This window comes from Lissotriton vulgaris, chromosome 1_2 (assembly GCF_964263255.1).
Source record: "Lissotriton vulgaris chromosome 1_2, aLisVul1.2, whole genome shotgun sequence".
Lineage (NCBI taxonomy): Eukaryota > Metazoa > Chordata > Amphibia > Caudata > Salamandridae > Lissotriton > Lissotriton vulgaris.
The window spans coordinates 68,672,689-68,694,405 of record NC_141686.1 but is presented as its reverse complement, the minus strand read 5'-3'; the positions used below and the strand labels follow the sequence as shown (position 1 = coordinate 68,694,405).

General features: G+C 45.3%; 1 protein-coding gene across 1 annotated transcript in view; it reads right to left on the bottom strand.

The window, feature by feature from the left end:
* Positions 1-21,717, bottom strand: part of DDX11 (DEAD/H-box helicase 11) — a 430,817-nt gene that overhangs the window by 117,049 nt on the left and 292,051 nt on the right. The window contains exons 18-19 of the mRNA XM_086952822.1: positions 15,306-15,418; positions 5,362-5,434 (exon numbers count right to left, since the gene is read on the bottom strand). Of these exons, the coding sequence (XP_086808948.1) occupies positions 5,362-5,434; positions 15,306-15,418 (186 nt within the window). The remainder of the gene's footprint in view (positions 1-5,361; positions 5,435-15,305; positions 15,419-21,717) is intronic.

Genomic DNA, 21,717 nt, shown 5'->3' with positions numbered 1-21,717 from the left:
CATAGCTGATAAAAAGAAAGCGCATAATGGTTGGTACAGTCCTCCACTGCAAGCATCATATGTTGACATACAAGAATCCATATTAGAAACCTTCTTCGTAAAGAAGTCAATTTGGTATAAGTTGATTCTTTAACATTTCGAACTTGCAGATATATTCCGACCCACTAAAAATGGAAAATGGAGGAGGAAAAGTCAGCAGCCAAGGCCAGTAGGTTACAAAGAAAAAACTTTCCAAACTAAGCATTGTTCCAGAAAGAAACATTTAGAGTATGGTGTCTGCAGAATGCAACTAAGGTAGCAACTGTAGCACCCTTACATATCTTTTATTCAAAATATGCCACCTAAGCTGCCTTATTTCTTGTGGAATACTGGATGGAGAATTTGTCTCAGAGAAAAAATATCAGTGGAAGATATAGAAGATTCTCCTGGCAATGGTGAATTTAGCAGCTATTTGGCCAGCACCAGTACCACATAAGCAGAAACCACAAAAGACATTTTGCACTCACTTTAACAAGTAAAAAACATTTGAAACATGTTTAACCTGTTGAAACCAAAGAAGATGGCTACTGGGCATAAAGCAGGTATGAAAGGCAAGTGCTGCTCAAAGGAATGGTACATGGACATGGGGACAGAGATCAGGATGGAAAAAGGGCAGGCTTTGTGAGGTACCCGGATGGTACTGTCAGTATGATTACAGGACAAGGCTGAAGGATTAGACCAGTGCAATTTCGGGGAAACACAAAGGATATGTTAAAACACAACCACCACAGATCCCAATGCACTGTTCATGAATTTACATGAAATCACAACATAGCTACCACCAACAGTCAACAGACATCTTACTATGATTTGTTCCAGTGCTAAGTGACACAGATTTAGTGTTCTAACTGCCTGTTATGCAAACTATATCTGTTTACATCAGGATTAGTACAGACCACCTCATAAAATCAACTTGCCAAGCAGACTAATTGGGACATTGTTTTATGCCTCACCTGAAAAGCTAACAAGCATGGGATTTGGTTTTTCTGCCATTTTTACGTATTCAAAGCAGGGAAGATGACACACAACGTGGTTAAATCACCATCTACAGAATGCACTCAAGAGGCCCTATAATCAAGTAATATATATTAAAAACAATGATGCTTGTCCAAATAATAAGAAAAAAATCCTAATACTTATAATAATGATACTAATTCAGCACAGTGGCAATAATCCAGAAGAAGATGTATGAATTTAGAATAAGCACTTAGAAAGCCCAGTAGGTAAAATGTTTTGTAATTTATATTGAAAAGTCCAAAAAACGTGTACTGTGTCCCAAGTGAAGAGTGGAACCTATATACAAAAGTGACAGGTTGTGACACACATGAAGGTTTCAAAAATACAACAGAGCAAAAAGCGACCATCTAATCAATTTACAATCATCATTCACAGTCTCCTGTAACAATGAAGCAGGCTGAATGCAATGGTTCGCTTTGCAGGTGTGTCGTCAACATCTCGACTTCTTAAGAAATAGGACGTCTCATCGGGACCTAAAAATTGAGGGACATCTAAAATCAAATGGAGAGGGAGATCAATGACCTAGATAAAAACAGGACGGGGAGATCAAAAGAATTTGGAAAAAAGGTTAGACTCCAATACCTGGGTTAAAATAGATATTCTGTCAGATTGGTAGAGCATACACCCAAGGGAAAGAGACTCAGTGGAATGAGGGAAAGTAGTACTTACATAGGGCACGACCGGGTGCTATTGAGAGGAAACATACATTTACAGAGGTAGTCGTTACCTGAATAGACTACATGGCATATCAGAGATATTTATAGTTTTTGGGAAAAACTTACCCCACTAAGTACGAGGGGTTCTGACAGTATAGATCGCGTGTGTCTGTAATGGGGGATGGGTCAACTGAAAAGTCATTTTCTGAAGGGTATAGAGAAGCTATGTCAACACAATTATCAGTGTGGTAACCACGATACTTAGCGGCTCTCACAAGGCATATTAATCAATTTTGGGAAAGCTTACCGCATGTGAAAACGATTACTCAATGCGATGCATCAGCGAGTTCGGGACAATGAATGTCCGCTTGGCATCTGGATACACGGCCGATATGCTGAGAACAGCATCAGTCTGTCTCCGTCAGGAATGGAAGTCTGAATGCAGCGTGCAGCAATGAAAGGTTGCCGGTCGCATCTGAAAGGAAGACAGTGCCAGCGATCGAGGTGGTCTGTTCGCTAGACTCTACTGCGATCGGGAATGCCGATCTATCTTTTCGTGGCTTGTGCTGAATAAAGTTATATACAGCTTCCAGAAGGCTACATGAATTAGTAGGATGCACAAGGACATATTATCACACCATAATGGTGGTGATATACATGGAAGGGGGAGTATTAGGATATGGAGTGTGTGTCTGTTGTAACAACTCCAATTATGGGAAAAGTAACAAACCATGTTTATATTATTTAGGGAAGATAGTACTGTGTTATAATACGAAATGCAGGGAAGAGGGAAGAGATGTACTCCAATCTAGACTCTTATTACTATAAGTGCTGGTAACATGGCAGATTGTGTGTACCGGACGTATAGGTAAATTATCAGTATGTGCCAGACATGAAATACGGCTATAGGAACAACATTGAGTAAAAAAGTACATCATTATTGTGGATACAAAACCACGCCATTCTTCTGAGGTGTTGAGACAATGGGTGATTGAGACAACTCGTTCTACCCATTTGCATTCCATCATTTCCAAAATCTGTCCATTATCGCCACCTCTTTCGGGAATGGTAGCCATTTAAATTATTTGCCATTTCAGCTCTTCCACTGCGTGATACTTTTCTTTTTAGTGTGCAACCATAGAGGCATTTAGGACTCTACACCTTATCCAGCTTAGATGTTGACTGATGCATGTCTTGATTGGTTGTGACGTTTGTCCAATATATGGTAAGGTACAAGGGCACAAGATGCGACATACCACAGTTTGAGATTTGCAACTTGAAAAGAAATTCAGTTCTGGCTTGATATTCTTATGTTCAAACATCTTTGTATCAAAAGAAAATTCACAAGCCAAACAATTGTTACAGCGTAGTGCCCTTTGACTGGGGGAAGACCCCAGTTGGAGTGTAGTGTTCTGGGTTTTTAGCCAACGTTTTTTTGCATAGATGAGTGTACTAAATGATCTTTTATGTTTTTCCCACGTTTGTAGGCAAACATCGGGACTACAGTGGTAGGACATATACTCTCAATTATGTTCCAACTTTCCTTATCAATTTGCAGATCTGGTGGGGCGTGGACCAAAAGTCATTACACAAACCAGCTTCTCGAGAGGTGTCTTTGTTTTAGCAACAAGCAAATCCTCCCTAGGACAGTACCAGGCTTGTTTCAATGAGTTCCTGACTACTCTTCTGGGATAACCTCTATCGATCAGTTTGTCTTTTAGCATTTCAGCTTCTTTCATATAGTCCTCCTTCCAGGAACAATTTCTGCGAAGACGCAGGAATTGGCCAAAAGGCAAGCCATCTCTCAAAGCTCAAGGGTGATTGCTTTTACAGGCTAAAAGGGTATTCCTCTCTGTTGGCTTTCTGTAGAGGCCAGAGTATAAAAGACCATTTTCATGTTTTATAACTAGGTCAGAAAGGTTATCTCTGTTTTGTGTATAGTGGACGTAAAAGTTAGATCTCTATTTAGGTAAGTAACAAAATCATGGAACTCAACTTCTGTGCCTGACCAAATCAAAAAAATATCATCAATATATTGTTTCCAGCATGATATATTAAGATGACAGTAGTGTCAAAATGCATGTTTTCAATGGTGTTGATCACGAACATGCTGTCCCTAACATAGGTTTCTTGTGTGGGTACAAAATCTTTGATAAAAAAATCAATATAGTGTCCAGTCAGTTCGAAAACTGACCCACAACCAGGGATCGGGCGTCCAGGTGGATTGTGGCGCTTTTATGACTCTTAGGCAAGGTATACATGACTGGAGTGCCTGGTGTGTCAGTATTCAGATATTCAAACTCTTTTTTTTGGTTACATACCCTTTCTCCCTCCCATCAGTGGTTATCTTCCAGATTTCATTTTTTATCGTGTTCAGTGGATTACACAACAATTTCGTATAGTGTTTTGTATCAGAGTTGCTTAATAAGCTCAGAGTCCTAGTCATTTCTGTTTTGGATAACTATTCCACCACCCTTATCCGCTGGTGTAAAAATGATATTTTCGTAATTTATTTTACCTTGTAATGCTCGCCTTTCCTCCAACGAAATGTTGTAGGGGATAAAACATCTTGTTGATTTTAAATGATGTAACCCTCTGAGAATGATCTTTTCAAAAGTTATTAGTTCATCCCAAAAAGGACTTTTCAGTTTAAACATTCCCCATTACAGATGTGTAATTGGACTCACGCGATCTATACTGTCAGGTCCCCTTCTACTTACAGGGGCATGTTTTCCCAAACACTGTAAATATCTGTGATATGCCATGTAGTCTATCAAGCTAACAACTACATCTATAAATTTATGTTTCCTCTCAATAGCGCCCGGCCGGACCCTATTAAGTACAACTTCTTACCCTCATTCCACTGAGTCACTTTCCCTTGGTTGTATGCACCACCAATCTGACAGAATATCTATTTTAACCTAGGTATTCGAGTCTAACCTTTTTTACAAATTCTATTGATCTACCACTCCTGTTTTTATCTAGGTCATTGATCCCCCCCTCTACATTTGATTTCAGGTGTCCCTCAATTCTTAGATCCTGATGAGACCACATATTTCTTAAGAGGTCGAAACGTAGTCGACACACTTGCAAAGCGAACCATTGTATTCAGCCTCCGTCATTTTTACAGGAGACTGTGAATGATTATTGTAAAATGATTTGATGGTACCTTTTTGCTCTCTTGTATTTTTGAAACCTTCATGTATGTCACAACCAGTCACTTTTGTATATAGGTTCCACTTTTCACTTGGGACACCGTACATGTTTTTTGGATTTTTCAATATAAATTACAATGCATTTTACCTACTGGACTTTTTCAAAATTCATACATCTTGTCCTGGATTATTGCCACTGCGTGAAATAGTATTATTATAAGTACTAGGAGTATTTTCTTATTATTTCCACAGGCACCATTGTTTTTTGTATATAATATGTACCATGGTTCCGTGTGAGTAGGGTGTTCCTTATCTCCTTTGAAAGCTACAATCAAGTAAGGCAGGTGACTGGCATAGGTGGGAGGCAATGGATGTCAATTTTTAGAAGATATGCCATATCTGGCTTTATATTCAAATAGGCCTGTGTTTTGCCTATGCTTAAGATTCACTTTCAATTTCAGCCATCTACCAATTTCTGAATATCAGTTACTCACCACAGGAGAACTCAGCAATCCTCTCTATGCCAACACCAGCGGACAGCAATAGTTGCTCTTTAAAATCCGACACCTAAAAAGAACAGAACAGAAATTAGACAAAATATCTAAGCTGCAGCTGATGTTGATTTCTTTTGTGCTATGTAAGGAGTAACAGTCTGCTTCGGGCAGCTTAAGCAAAAGAAAACCAAAAGAATAAGTTACTTACCTTCGGTATGCTCTTTCTGGTGATAGTGAGCACTGGAGAAATGGTGGAGGTGAGGTGGCGGAGGCCTTGACGATGATGCAAAGAACCAGCTGAGCATGTCCCAAGGGGAGGTGGTGCGTGGACAGCACATACATCCTCTTGCGGCATTTCAATGGCCACTGGGATAGCTCTTGCCCCTTTTCCCTATTTCTCAGAGAAGGTAGTCTTTGTGTTTATGGGACCATTGGGAGGGGAGGGCAGTTGCTTGAAGAGATAAAAGCAAAGCTCTATGTGGCCAGAGGGCATGCTACGGGCCTAGCCGTGCCTAAACTGGATGGTGGTGCCGCTGAGGACCTGGACCTATGGTTGCACGGGTTGTGCCTGGCTGTGGTTGTCGGGGTCCTCCCCATCTTTGGAAGAGACAGCTAGGGGCAACCAGGCTTGATGATCACCTGTCGTCAATATCTCTGCAGGAACCACCCCACATTCTAAAATATTTTCAATGGCATCTGATTGTTGAGGGAAACAAAGAGAGTTTGAAGCAACCCTTGTTACTCCAAAAATAATCTTCGAGGCGATCTGCAGCAAATGCACGTCCCTAGAAGACAAGATTGTTAGTAGGCAGACTGAAATCTCCTTACTAAGCCAGGATCTGAAGAAGGTGGCTGAGTGAGTGACTGAAGCAGAAAAGCAAATCTTCACTGCATAAGTCACAATACATGTTTTAAAGGCTGAAGTATACCACCTAATGGTAAAGACATCACAGCTTGAGAAGAAAGTGGTGGTTACAGAGGGCAGGTCAAGGCGGTAAAACCTCCGGTTAGAAGGGGTATATCAGAGAGCCTGAAGGGCATGAGCCAGAGAAATTCCTGATGAACTGGCTCACATCCTGGATGACAGACTATAGATAAGCTTTAGAACTGAAAGCGTAAATTGACAATTCACACCTCGGCTCCCTCCAAGTGTGTCGCACCATGATCGCCCACATTCTTAACTACCATGATGGAGATGCTGCGCTTTGTGCTGCAAGGAGTAGATAGGATCTAAACATAGACTCTCCCAGAGAAACAAGTTACTTACTTTAGAAACGCGCTTTCTGTTATGATACTCCAACTGCAGATTCCTCACCTTGAAATTATACTCGGGCACGAGATTGGATCTGGAATTTTTTTCAGCATTGCTCTCATGTGGTGGTAGTTCGTGCCATGCTGCTCTGTGTTGGTTTCGTTCCACCCCAGCAGTGATGGAGCAGAGCCGCACATAAGCATCACCCCTTTGTGCCATCAGTTTTCTGTTTTACCCTTTACATGCCCTTGGATGGGAAGCTCAAAAAAATGTTCAGTACTAGTGCATAGATCTCTAACTTGGGATCATTTAAGATGAAAAAACAGACCACTCCACAGAAGGGGAAGGTGGGAGGGAGGTGAGGAATGTGTGGTTAGAGTATCCACCAGATAGAGCATTACCAAAGGTAACTAACTTGCTCTATTGATGGATACTTTTAACAGCAGATTCCTCACCTTTGGAATAGATGCTAAAGCAGTATGTCCCAAAGGTACAGTGGGCTCCCAAAGGAAAAATGTCATGCAGGACCAAACGGGCAAAATGTCCTTCACTTCGGTCCTGACTGTCAAGGTAGTGCTGCTTAATGAACCTACGTACTGAGGCCCACGCTGCAGTCTGACAGATGCCTCAGATCGATACTCTGCATGCCAACTCAGTGATGGCAGCCTTAGGCTTGTTCGAATGGGCTCTCCGGCCTTCCGGAGAATGTTTCCTTGCCAGTGCATAGCACGACCTAATGCAGGCAACTATCCACCTTGGCAGAGTCTTTTTCTGCACTACTTTACCTTTATTTTCCCCAGAGAGCCCCACAAAAACCTGGCCATCCACCCAATGGTCTTTGGTGTAATTGCTGTAGAAGATTACATCTCTTTTGGGGGTTCAACCGATGGAGCCTTTCCTGTTTCAAGGGGCGGGGTCGCAAAAAACACTAGTACAATGATTGACTGGTTGATGTGGAAACAAATCACAACTTTTAGTAAGAAGGTCAAAGGATTCCTCAGCACCTTTTAATCCTGAAAAATTGAGGTGGGGGTGGGGGAGACTGAGGGGGTGTGAAGGAAGTAAGGGGGTGTGGAGGGAGTGACGACGGGTGCAGGGGTGGGGAGGCAGGGGCGCAGGCTGTGGGGGCGACGGGGTCACGTGTGGGGGTGCTTACCTTCGCCTCCGGTCCTGTGTCGCGCCTCCTCTCTGTGCCTAACGCCTTACAGGAAGCAGGCAGCCTCCCTCTCCTCCCCCAAGCCAATCACAACCCTGCAATGGCAGCGCTGTAATTGGCTAGGACGCCGACCCCACAGGCGTCTATGGGGAGGTGATTTTGTCTATGTAGGCTGCATGCAGCTTACAGAGAGGAAATGCAGTGTGTGCATGACTGGTTTGGTCGGCCCTAGGGATGACCAAACAGTCAGCACCCACAAAAGTGGGCCAGCCACTCCTCGTCTTCCTGGAGCAGGAACGACCCCCCACTCCCAACCCCCACCCCAACCAGGCATACCCTTCTGCTATGTTTCTGCTTCTCACACTGCAAGAAACAAAGTCTATCCTGGGCAGAGTAATCATGCCTCCTCCGCCAGGATGGGCTGGGTCCACGAAGGGAAAGCTTCAAAAGCCTGCCGCGTTTGTAAGCTGTCCCTGCCTTTTGCTGCCGCCAGTAGCTCCCACCAGTTCTGACTCGCACTTTGGGTGGGAGAATCAGCTGGAAAACCAAAATAGGAGGAGAGGTGAGGGAGGCAAGGTAAAGCACACATCTCCGTCCCCTCCATCTTGAAGATGAGGGGACCAAGCCAATTAGAGAGAGGCTCATGCCCCCTCCCACTGGAGGATGGCATAATAGGCGGTGTACTCACCCCAAGAAAAGGACCCGTTGGTCCAGACCTGCATACCCCTGTAAAAGTCCCTAAATGTAGTATTTAGGGGGGACCCTCAACCATGCCACCAGAGATTCGAGGAAGAAAGACGGACTGAAGAGCTGTGCTGACCCAAGGAGAAGACAACACCAACTGCTTTGGCCATAGCCCCATCGGCCTGTGCCAACTTTGACCTGCTCACCGCAAAACCTGAGCATTTCCAGCAGCCTGTAGCCATCCAAATCCCGGAGGACCAGCCCTGCCTTCATACAACATACTCTGTCTCCCGTGAGCACCGGATTTGACCGAACCACCAATTCCAAGCACAGAATCTGTAATGGATTGGTCTTCTTCCTTGCGCTGCCCTGCTGCCAAGTCCCCAAACTGTGACTTTAAGTACCTCCCGTAGCATAACCGCTGACATGATGGAATCTCGGTTTAACTCCAGGTAATCATCTAACCAGGGTGTAATTTGTTCTGCAAAGTACCTATCTAGTAACCTCTAGGCATTCAGCCACAATTGCCGCCCTTCCCCTCACGGTTGATCCTCTGCATAAATGTCACTGGGGCATGGTCAGCCAGGCACCTGGAGAGGATATGAGATTTGTAACACTGAAAGCTCAAAAAAGTAGTTTATTCTAGAATATTTTCTATGGGCACCGGATCAAGATGTAAATTCCTGATCAAAATGGTATCTGACTTGCCATACATCACTAAACCTAAGTGCAGCAGTCCATCCTGTGAGGGGAGGCGTATCTACACACTGTCACCCCTTGTGCTCAGGTATCTACAGTCTGTTTATCAAAGCACTGAAGTCACCACCCATTAGTCTGAAGATACTCCGAGGACTACATATGTTAATGTCTGCAATGCGGTTTCTATAAGTGTGGGTGGCACATAAACACTCCAAAAAGTCCAATGGGAACCCCCAAGAATTCAGGAAAATACCACATATTATTAATTTATTCAGCGCTCGAATCACCTCGTAAGGGGTATCTCCGCGCTTTGGACGGTATACTATAGCTAAACTGAGATACCTCAGAAAAGATGGGTTTTTAGAAGCTTTCTAAACTGATGGAGGCTCTGGCAGTCACAAAGCTGTTGTGGAAGCTCATTTCAGAAAGTCGGGCAAGGAGAGTTAATGATTTGCCCCCTTTGCAAGAATTTTTTATTCTTGGAGTGCACAGGAGAAGCTAGGATCCTGATCGAAGGGGCCGAGAGGGAGTGTACTTAGTCAGTTTGTCAGACAGATAAAGAGGCCCATGTCCATTGAGGGCCTTAAAAGTGATGCAGCCGATCTTAAATGTCACCCGCTTTCTTATTTGGAGCCAGTGGAGTTTGTTGAGAAGAGGGATGGAGGCCGTTCTGGGGGGGCGTTTGCTACTAATCAGCCTGCCTTGTTCTGAACCACCTGTAATTTGTTTAGGGAGGCCTCGTTGGCCGAGGCCAACAGAGCATTACAGTAGTCCAGACGGCTAAACACTAAGGCTTGCATCAGTGTTTTTCGCGTGGATGATGGTAGCATAGGAAATACTTTTCTGAGTAGGCTGATTGTGTGGAAACAGGATCCAGCAGTGGTAGCGGTGTGTGCTTCTAGAGTAAGATTCTGGTCAATGCGGATTCCTAAGTTCTTGCCCACCGGTTTTGGAGAGGGGGCTGTGCCCAGCTCCTCCGGCCACCACCTGTGAGTCCAACTTATGGTTGCCTCTCTAAACAACATGATCTCTGATTTCTGAGCGTTCACTTGGAGAAAGTTGGTACTCATCCAGGCGGCCATGGTCTTCATGCCCTCTGAGAAGATGTGTTGAATGTCAGGGCTGGATTTGTCAAAGGTAAAGAGGAGTTGAGTGTCGTTTGCGTATGAGATGGGACTGAACCCAAGGTTCCTCATTAGTTTACTAAACAAAAATGGGTGTGTGGAGGGTCAAGGGGAAAATATTTACCGACCTCTCAACTCATATCCCCATTCTCATTGATACAAAAACACAACAGAGAAGTACAGGTCCAGGGTGGTGTGCTGTCAAGTAGGTGACTAGAAAGCATAAGGGTTCATGCATGAAAGGATTACTAGAGTCACATGTGGCTGAGAAATACCCATCAGACCGCCCTTTATGGCGGGATTTCATCATGTGGTTGTAAGTAAATGATCCGATTACCGCCCAAACCATCAAGTGACGGTGCGGAAAAGGATATAAATACTCAAGCCAAAATGTTGCTCAACAGACAAATAGTGAAACAGTGCAGTGCTGTGAAAAATAACAGTGAAGGTAAAATTAACTACTAAGACCAGAGGCGTATTCACTAGAAATGGTCTGAGTGTCAAAGTTAAAACCACGCCCAGTAGTTGAAGATTGAAACTACACTATGGCGCTGTGCAGGTCGGTCGACATGTTTCAGCCATTGGGAGAATTACTCCGGCTTTCTTCAGGACCTTGAAATGTATGGCTACTGCAACTAAATATAGTGTGTTCAAATGAACCTACCATGAGAATCTATATGAATGAATATATAACTACCAGGAACTTGGAGCCCCAATGTCCATTGGAGAAAAAGGAATGTTCCCAACTTTGTGTGGGTGACAATCCTCACCTCACCCGGCAACCGCTCGGGAGAATGAGGCCCCGCTCTGTCCGTCGGTACCTGTCGCTCTCAGCCGAGCGGAAGTGGAGATGTTTAGTTTAGCCAAGGGAGTAACGTCAATGTTAAAGAGGGGAGGGCTCAAACAGGAGCCCTGCGGTACTCCCTTAGTAACGTTGGTGGTATTAGATCTGAAGGAGACTGGGATCTATCTGTTAGAAAATCTGTCAGCCTTTTTAATGCCACCCCCTGTATCCCGATGTCCTGTAGTCTCTCCAGTAGGATTTGGTGCGAGATGGTGTCAAACACCGCCGATAGGTCAAGCAGCACCAGAAGTGCTGCCTGACTATTGTCCAAGGCCATTCAGATGTTATCCGTTACCTCTATCAAGGCAGACTCAGTGCTGTGCTCCAGCCGGAAGCCTGACTGGGAGACATAGCGTCTCAGGGAATCATGTTGTACTTCCATTTCCATGACCAAACTCGCCAAATGGATGAAACAAGACAGAAGTAGTAATCTTCTGCAAAAACACCTTCCTCTGGCACTCAACTTGGTGGCCTGCCAAACACAGGAACCACATCCCTCCTGGCAACCCATGCAAAGAACCTTGGAATAGTAACCAACTTCAGTTCACTATGACCGGCCAAATGAATGCAGTCTCAGTCTCCTGCTTCCACACACTCAAGATGCTCAAGAAGATCTTCAAAGTGCTCCCCATCAACACTTGCAGAGCAGTCACCCAAGACTTCATCAACTGCAAGCTAGACTACAGCAACACACTCTATACTGGTCTCAATGCTCAACTGACCAGAAGACTACAGACCATACAAAACCTGGCCGCCAAGCACACCGTCAACCTCCCATCCCGCACCTGAAAGAGCTCCACTGTCTCCCAATCCACAAACAGCATTCTTTAAACTCCTCACCCACACATACAAACCTTACACAACATTGGCCTCATTGTGCCTCAACAACTGCATACATTTTCACAAACCTACCAGACACCTTCACTCAGCTTGACTCCTACTCACACTCACACACACCCCAGGTCCGCAGAACCAGATTCAGTGGTTGTCCCATCTCCTACCTTGCTTCTAAAGCCTGGAAGAATTTGCCCCGGCACATCAGAGTCACCTCCTCAGTTCTTGAATTCTGGAGGAAGCTGAACACCTAGCTCTTCCTCTACCCCCAACCCTGGCTCGGGCTTTACAGCTCCTGCTTTCAGGATAGTTTCCCAGGTGAGTTGTGTACAACACAACAACATAACAAATAACATAACATATAACATGATATGACATGTCAGATACACCAACCTGTCAGGAGAAAAAGTTATATAGGATAGTTGAACAGAAAATGCCTGAGGTTCACTGAAAGAACTTGAAGTGGTAACAATTCGAAAAACAGTCTTTAGCGTCAAAAGCCTCAGGGTACAAACGTGCATGCGATCCTTTAAGCCCCTCTACCAACACATGAAAACATGTCAATTTAATAAAGAGAGGTGATCAGTCAAACAAGAAAGGGCCAAAATGACAAACTGCTCAGCCAGCAATGAATTGTCGGGCAAAAAGCTTTAGGGAATCTACCTGTCTGTTTTCATACACAGTAACAAACTTACACAAGCAGCCAGAAAAAAATTAACTTTGAAAATGGACATCAAGCAGACAGAATTGTATCCACTACCTCTGGCAGAAGGTTACATTGTTATCAGCAATCTTCACACATGAAGGTGTAGATTGTAGTGAATCAGAAATGCAATGTTGCCCTCCCTAATGACAGAAGATCCTCCTAGAGAAAGAGCCGAAGTGGAGGGATGATGCTCCGATCTTGGATGTTAGGATACCAAACTCTCCAAGACCAATCTTGGGGCTATCAAGATGATCTGGACTCTGCCCTTCTGACATTCTTCAGGTCCCTATGCCACGCTGAAGCCGGAACAGAAAATGGCCTTCAGTATCCATTAGTACTGGCACTGAGGCAAGGAAAGAGATGGGGCATCCTCCTAAGATACAGGGATTGCATTTGTTCTCTCACAGAGCAACACATGCTGAGATCTAGCTGAAGCAACAGGTTACTTGGAACTGTAAGAACCAAAGACTCTGGCTAAAGAACAGGACAAGTGATCCATTCTCTATTGATTATTTGCCTATTTATTGGAAGCCGAATGGATCTCAGCTTCTCTCTCCTCTGATTGATTATGAGATCATCAAATGCCTCAGGGAGCCAATGCTGCAGATCTTTGGAAGCAAAGTATACAAAAAAGGGATGAATAGAATGCTTGAATTAATCACAGCTACTGGCAATTACTTGGTCCGCATCCCAGGTCATCTTTATTTTGCACACCATTCCACCTCAGTATGGACCCAGCCACATGCAAGTCAGTTTTCACCCTGCTCTAATGGGAACAGTCCAGTCTAATTTGTCAGGCCGGGTCCTCCCTAAACAGGAACACAAGAAACATAGGACCAGTTTCATCCATATTCGGGCTCATCACTCAGGGATAGCTTGGTTCCTGTGACACAGTGTTCACGGGGCCCAAATCTGGGAATACCTGTCCCACTTAGGGCCTGGCAGTTCAGGCTGGACTGTTCCTGTGATGGATGGAATGCTCAAACTAATCTTGGCCACTGGCAATCACTCAGTCAAATTCCAGTCCTTTGTTTTTCGCACACCATGCCCTCTAGACAAAGGCCCACTCTATGCAAATCAGTATAGATCCTGCTCCACATCGAAACAGTCTGTCCTGAACTGCCAGGCGAGTACCCTCCAGAAAAGAACACAGGTAACCTAAGACAAGTTTCAACCTAAATGGGGTTTGTCAGTAGGGTGTAGCTGTAGAGCTATGGAACATGGGTCTGCGATGGACATCTGCTTTTTACAGGTGCAGTACGGCTTACATCCTTTGGGTTTAGAGGGAGACATCCCTGCACAATGCAAAAAAAGAATTTGAGAAACTTTGGTAAAAAAGCTAAAAATAAATAGGAGCAGTTCTCCATCAAAGGGTGTGGAAAAAGAGGAACGTATGTCACAGTTGACACCTATAGGCAACATTGTTTCTTCACTTACAGAGGTGGGAAGAGTAGCCACAGAGCCCAGTGGCGCCACCTATCAATATGAAGGGTGCTACTGCAGAAAGTTCTCCCGATCCAGCCTTGCACCTTGGAGGAATCAAAAGGTGAGGAATCTACAGATTACAAGTATGCATCAGATAAATAAAAGCCTCGCTTTAAGGGAACTCATGCATGTCGAGGATTTTTCAAAATCCCATTCTCCCATAATGAATAGAATGTGATTTGAGAGTGGTATGTCATATTTCTGGAGAAATGTACAAATGTATCATCAGCAATTTGTGACAGTAGTGAAGGAAGTCTGATTTAACCACATTTCTGATGGGCCCAACTATTTGCTTTGGCTACCCCATTTATTTTGAAAATTTCTCCAGTTTTGTACACTTAAAGAAGCTAACAATGGATGCCACATAAGTGACATGCAAGGCTTTCAAAGTATTTAGCCTTTTAGTTTCAAGTTGGTAGGAAGTGCTGCACATTTTCCTTTATTAGACCTTCACAATCAGTGGCAACAACTGTAGATTGAGAAGGCACCAATAGTGTTGTCCTCCCATGCAAGGACTCTGAAGTAAAAGGGTCAATATGCAGCTTTGACAACACAGAAATCCATTAATCTGTCACGTCAGATTGCATGTTAAGAAGCTTGGTAGAGTAGTAGGTTCCAATCTCCAGAACCCTGCTATCGAATGAAAATGCAAGTCTAAAAAGTCCATGCCTTACCCATTACTGCATGAGAAATCTGCAGTGCAGAATTTAGAACTATCTTTTGTTTTTTTGCAGATAAGGCAGCAAGGGTTCAATATGCCACTAAGCAGAATAATGGACTATGGAATCCATAGTGAACAACATGAATGGAAGAGGCAAAGCTTTCTGTTTTTAGCCAATGCAAATGAATGAAAACAAAGAACAGCCCGAACAAGCAGGAATGTCAAAGAAGCCAATATCTGCATCCTTCTTGAAAGGCAGTAAAAACACAGGAGTACAGTTGGAGCCTCTTCCAGATGCACTGCTCCCTCACTCACGCTGGGGATCCTCTCACAGAATTTTTAAGTTACAGTTTTCTTATAGATTTGCTTTTTCCAGTCCTGAGAGCAGAACATCAGTGCAACTGATTTGCATTTTCCACAGTGTACTGGAGGGTATCCTCATAACAGGTGCCACAGAACACAGCATAAATGCATGATACAAAAGCGCCATCTCCCTTACCGGCTGCATGGTTCCTCCTGCTATGATAACAGAGCGACACTCCTTCAGAACCTCGGCAAAGTGTACTGCAGGGTTGAGCAGGAGAAACTTCAGGCTGCTCTGGCCCACTGTTCCTGGGGTTAGTCGGAAACACAGAGCAAAAGAAACAATGAGAATGGCACTTGGAGTCTATTTCATGTGCAAAAGTCTAGTAATAAAAGTAGCCCATGCATACAACATTCACATAGATACACGTAGATCGCAACAACCTGAGAAACCTACTCAAAGAAGGAGGAACAGGGAGAGTAATAAGACATCTAGATCATCTGAACGTTTACAAATCAGCTGCATCACAGGCACATCGAGAACTGAGGGTACAGAAGGGAAAAGAACCTATATTCCGTTCATAAAGTCCGACAGGGGCCAAAGCTCAAACTTTCAATATGGTGTAATCACTTGTTATCACAGTTCTTTATTTTGGGTATCTTCATCTACTCAAGAAACACTAGAATATCTACACTTATGTGCTTGAACAAGGTACACCCCGCCAAGTCTCAGTTAAAACCCGACTGAAGGACCTCCATTGGCTCCCAGTAAAATCAAGGATTACATTCAAGGCCATGTGCATCGCCCACCGGTCCTACTTGGGGACAGGTCCCTCCATCAACCTCCCCCTAGTAAACGTCTACCATCCCAACAGACACCTTAGATCTGGGTCCTCCCACCTCACCACAGTACCTCGAGTCAAGAGAGCTAGGTGTGGAGGCCGCTCACTTTCCTATAACCTGGCCAAGCTCTGGAACACGTTCCCCTCACAATCAGATCTGAGCCAAAACTGTTGACTTTTCGAAAGCTCCTAAAAACCTGGCTTTTTAACAAACCTGTGTAACTCCCAGCAGCTCTGCCTTTGCCTCGACCTCCACAGCGCTGGGACGCATTAGGGTAGCCATCGCGCTTTATAAATTATCTTTTCATTTCATTTCATTTAAGGTACCAATGCAGAACCTTGAGGGCAGGGGTGATGTTGTCATGTCTAGTTCAACTACAAATTAGCCTGGCAGCAGCATTTAGGATTAGTTTAAATTTGATAATTAGACATTGTGTGGGTCCAATGTAAAGTCCACTGGCATAGACTAAGTGGGACTGTACTACAGCTGTTGAGTCTTGGAACCTCCGTGAGCACCCTAGATAATGGAAAATCTGTTGCCATGTTCTCACTATGTTGAAGGTGCTTTTGTCCCACTGCTGAGTGCAAGTTTGGAGTTCATGATCATCTCCAATGTCTTTACTTTTGTTCATGTCGTAGTGAGCAATCGAGTCTAGGTCAGCCACTCCATGTTTGGCTAAAAGTTTTCAGTATTTCATTTTAGACGTATATATTTTGAGGTGGTTTTGTAGTATCCAGTTGTCAACTCTCTTCAAGTATTTTGTACATACGGATGCACCAAACCAAAAAGACAATACAAGTTCATAGTTCAAAAAATGTAATAAAGCAGAGATTAATAAAGCACAAAGTATGTTTTATAAAAATTAAAAACTTCCTGCCACCAGCCCTAAACACTCTGTGAAAAAGTATCCCTCACCCAGATACAAATATATGTAACAAAAAATACCTGGTCTCTTGGCACCAACACAACCCTCTGCAGATACCCAGCCCACTTCTAGCCCCCAACCAAATTTGCCAAAAATAAATGTCTTGCTCCTTGCCGCCCAATCCCAGAACGCTCTGTACACGCCCATCCATTGCAAGCCCAAAGCCACACTGCTCTGGCAGTAGCTCTCCCACAGCCACTTGTCAATTGAACTTCAGACTTCTTCTCAGCACGGGTATGGAGAGAGACCCACACTGACAGGGACGAAGGCAAATGGCACAGGACCACCCACGTTCACTACCAACTGCCTTTTTAAAGTCACACTCGGGTCTCTGGAGACCCAGGTGAGGCATCAGAATGAAGATAAAGCAAGCACTTACCCTGGGTGATGTCACAACAGTGATTAATCGCTTTTTAAAAAAAAAAATTTAGAGTTTCATATAGCGCGAACTAGACCCGAGACATCAGCGCTTTACATGAGCACCTGTTTCGTTACAGAAGAACACATTAATTTTTGTTAGGCACAGGGAGAAAAGTGATTTGCCCAGAATCACAGGATGTTGAGCGTCGTTGCCGAGACTTGAACCCTGTTCTCAAGCTTCGAGGTTGACCGCTCTAACCGTAAGGCTACATCCTCTCCCAGAGTTGTCACAGCACTCCGGTGAATAACCTTCTTCCTATCTGGTTATTCATGTTAAAGGCTTCCTATGGATGCCCTATACCAAAAGGCAGTAAAGAGAAGAGCCAACCCCAGAGAGAAACAGAGATTGAAGCCAGAGTGATGTGCTGTGGCATTGAGGCAAAAAGAGAGAGGGGAAAACAACCACATGTACAAGGGCATGTGGGGTGGATCAAAAGCAAAAAAGCAAGATGGCATCTCACTGAACGGCTTTGGTGACAATCTACCGCCACCCTGCATACCGTAGACACAGTCCCTGGTTGTTCAGCTGGTAGCTGGTGGTAAAGAACTTGGGGGTTTGGATGGACTCTTTGCTTAGTCTCCAGACTCAAACAAAGAAGGTAGCTGGTACCTGTTTCGGCCTCCTCCGTGGGCTGAGACCTATCCTGGACATCTTCGATGCTCCAACCAGACAGCTTATTATTCAGGCACTGATTATCTCTAGGCTCGATTATGTGAACTCTCTGTACCTAGGGGTAAACAAGGCAGAAGTACTAAGGTTACAGAGAGTTCAGAATGCCGCAGTGAGAGCTCTTCTGGGCCTGCGTAGAGTCTGCTCAGTGTCTGGCAGTCTTCGCCGTCTTCATTGGCTGCCTGTTGCTCAAAGGATTGAGTTTAAAGCACTCTGTATAGCTTTTAAAATTCTGAAGCGTGGATCCTCTAGCTCACAGACAGATTTGCTTTCATTCTATGTTTCCCCCGCCAGCTTCGCTCTATGGGCCAACATTTGCTGCTGGTCCCCCGCGTCAGGAAAGTTTGCGCTGGAGGTCGTTCCTTCCGTTACAGAGCAGCTGTTCTCTGGAATTCTCTGCCCCCTCATATTCGTGGCCTTGACAATCTCACTCATTTCAGGAGAGCTATTAAAACCTTTCTTTTTCCTACTGTGTAAACCGTTCTCCCTATCTTTGCTGCTGTTTTGCTTTTAGCGCCGGGACGCCCCTTGGCTGGGGCAGCTGTCGCGCTCTATAAATGTTTTAAATAGAAAAATAGAAATAGCGAAGAGACTCTGGAGGGGGGTGCACTCCGATATATCTGATTTTGGGGCACTGGAATTTGTGTTTATGGCTCCCGACGTTCTCTCCCCCACTCTCACATACGCGGCTGCCCAGAGCCAATGACTAAGCTGGCAACCTGGTGGAACAACAGAGCGAGATGTTTGCTGTGCCCAGGAGAGAGGCGCTACCACTGTTGGGCCCTGACCACTGGGAGAGGAGAGTCACCCATGGGCAGAGGAGATCCCAGTGTCGGAGACTGCACGGGCGACCTGATGGAGAGCAGGAGCGCGCGGTTTCTTGTGCGGTGGCTGCCTGGTCAGAGCTCATTGAGGGTCGGGGTGCTCCTATTATTGGGCCCTGCCGGTGTGCAGAGGAGACACAGCGATACTGCTTGTTAGTGACCTCATTCATTCATCGGGAACTCTTCCCTCACCACATAGAGGTAGGGGCTCCTGCACCGTTTGAGGCCTGCTCCTTCTTGGTACTTCCTTTTGCCAGTGATGGGGGTGGAGGGCTGCTAGGAGGGGCCCAATGTTTGCACCTGGTCTGTTGTTGGGGTCTAGGGCTTTTCTAGAGCCGGGTTTTCCCTGGTACTACTCATTTGGTACTCTGTCAGTGGAGAGACAATCTGCCCAGACACCTGGCCCCCACTTGCCCCTTGGACAATGGTACTTCCTTTGCATGTTTGTGATTCCCTACAGGTGGAATGACTAGGGCTGGGACGTGTTCTCTTCTGATTCGTCGGACCTGGGACGATCGCCTGGTACGTCCCACCCTGCTGGGCAGGCCTATGCTGCCAGGTCTTCTGGTGTTTTCCTTCTGCTGTACTTCACTCTGCTAGCCTTTATATCCCAGGTACAAAGGTCATGTCGACTGTGAGGTGTGACCTAGGACGGTGCCCTTCTCTGGAACAGTTTTTCTCAGTGCCATCTGGCTTTCCTCCCAACGGATTCACTGCTGACGCCCTTGCACGAGAGTGTGCCTAGGTGTATTGCCTATGTAAATCCACTTTCTTCATGCCTGGTACAAAGGCAACGAGACAGCTGTCCTTTGCTGAGGCACTATCAGGGGACCTCTCGCGGACACCTGCTACTACTGACAACATGGCTAAGAAAACGCTGGCGCGGATACTCAAGGATGTTACTGCCATGAGTGCCAAACAGTCTGCCTTTGATAGCATTAAATGTCTGATATTAAGGCCCTGCGGTCTCATCTCTTGCAAAGGCTTTTAAGGTTCAATTCTGCAGACAAGAGAGAGGACATACTGGACAGGCTCTACGGTTAACAGCCAGATTGGGTCAGACATTCAGTGGCTGCAGCGGAAGGTTTCTGACTTGGAAGACCGGGCCCAGAGGGATAATATCTTGCTTACTGGGGTCCCAGAGGGTTTGGATGGGGATAACATACTGGGTTTCCTTTCTGACTACTCTGACACACCTGGCATTCAAGGAGCCTTTGGAGTTCCAGTGCACACGCAGATTACGGTCGGTCCTCTGGCTCCCCTACAGCGATCATAGCATGCCTTTTACACCATCAACATGTCAGGGCTATCATGCAGGTAGTCATAAATAATGGGGAACCATATCAGCAAAATAGGTCCCTAACACATTCGCAGCGGATTTCCAGCATGAGACGCAACAAGCTGCTGCCACTGGGCCCCTGCTTACGAGATGCAGGTATCAGATTTAGCCTTTTAGACATGGCCATAATTATCATAACCATATACGGCCACACTACGCAATTCGACGGTCCAAACCAGCTGGCATCCACCTCGACACCTGAGAGGATATGATGGACTTGTCTTCTAACCCAGATTAGTCTTCACTTCAAATGGAGGGGGTGGCGACTTTGTGCAAGCTGGTGGACCCAACACTACTCCTCCTCCAGGCAAGCCTTGGCCCTCTTCCCACTGCAGTTCAGCCAGAGAGGACCTGGTCCATGTGTTCGATGTCCGCTGACAGATCTATTGGCTGATCATAGTCTAGTGGATGTTTGGCATCTTATGCACCCCTCTAGTAAGGGCTACACTTCTACGCCAGCGGTTCATTATACTCTATTATTTCCTTGTGAAATACTCATTTCTCTCCCCCCTGATCCACTCAAACATTTTACTGAGGGCCTCTAGGGTCACCGCCCAGAGTTATTGGAGGTGACAGGGATTAGACCACCAGCGGCCGGTTTGTGGCATATGCAGGCCTTCAGATACAGCCTCTCATGGGACAAGGTGATGCTAAATGCTCATGTTAGGGTCTACAAAGTGGAGAATGAGAATTCTGTCACATCACCTCCAGTGGTCTGGGTGGCCAGTAAGACCACCTCGAGGGGCCTTCTGATGAGGGATAGTGCTTTGGTGAAGGGCAGCTGAAAGAACCCGCTTGGAAAGGTTGTGTCCTCCCTTACAGTGTCCTATAACAAGAGTCCCTCGCTTGCTAATTGCCACTGGCTACAAGCTGCAAAATTTGAATATAATGCCCATAGGCTCAAATAATGATTTCATCCCCAGACTGTGGTGGCCTGAGAAGGCAGAAATTCCACCTCACACTACCTCCTCGGCTCGCAACCTTGGGGTACAGTTTGACGCCGATCTATCCTTCAAACATCAAGCGTCAAAAGTGGCAGGCACCTGTTTCGGGGTAATAAAAATGCTTAGAAAGTTCTTCGACCTGCTGCCCCTCGAAGCAAGGAAAACTGTTACGATTGCATTAGTCACCTCCCGTATTGACTACTGCAATAGCCTGTACGCTGGCACCAATAAGATGGTTACCCATAAACTCCAGATGGTGCAGCATGCAGCTGCAAGGCTGGTTCTGAAATGGCCAAGAAGATCCTCAGCAACCAAAGCCCTCAATGCACTACACTGGCTGCCTATAACTAAAAGGGTCCTCCACAAAGTTTTAACTATCACTTTTCGCGCTGTGCATAATTCAGGCCCCACTTACCTAAGAAATAAATTTGTAAAATACTGTCCAAACCGCGCACTAAGATCCTCCAATGCCAATCTTTTGACTATCCCTAGATTCAGACTCAAAACCCGCGGGGGCAAATCCCTAGCGGTGTTGAGTGCCAAAGCATGGAACGCCCTACCCCCTCTATTAAGAGCACTGGACAAGGAGTCTGAGTTCCGCAAGCAATTGAAAACCTGGATTTACAATCTTCCAGACTCAATG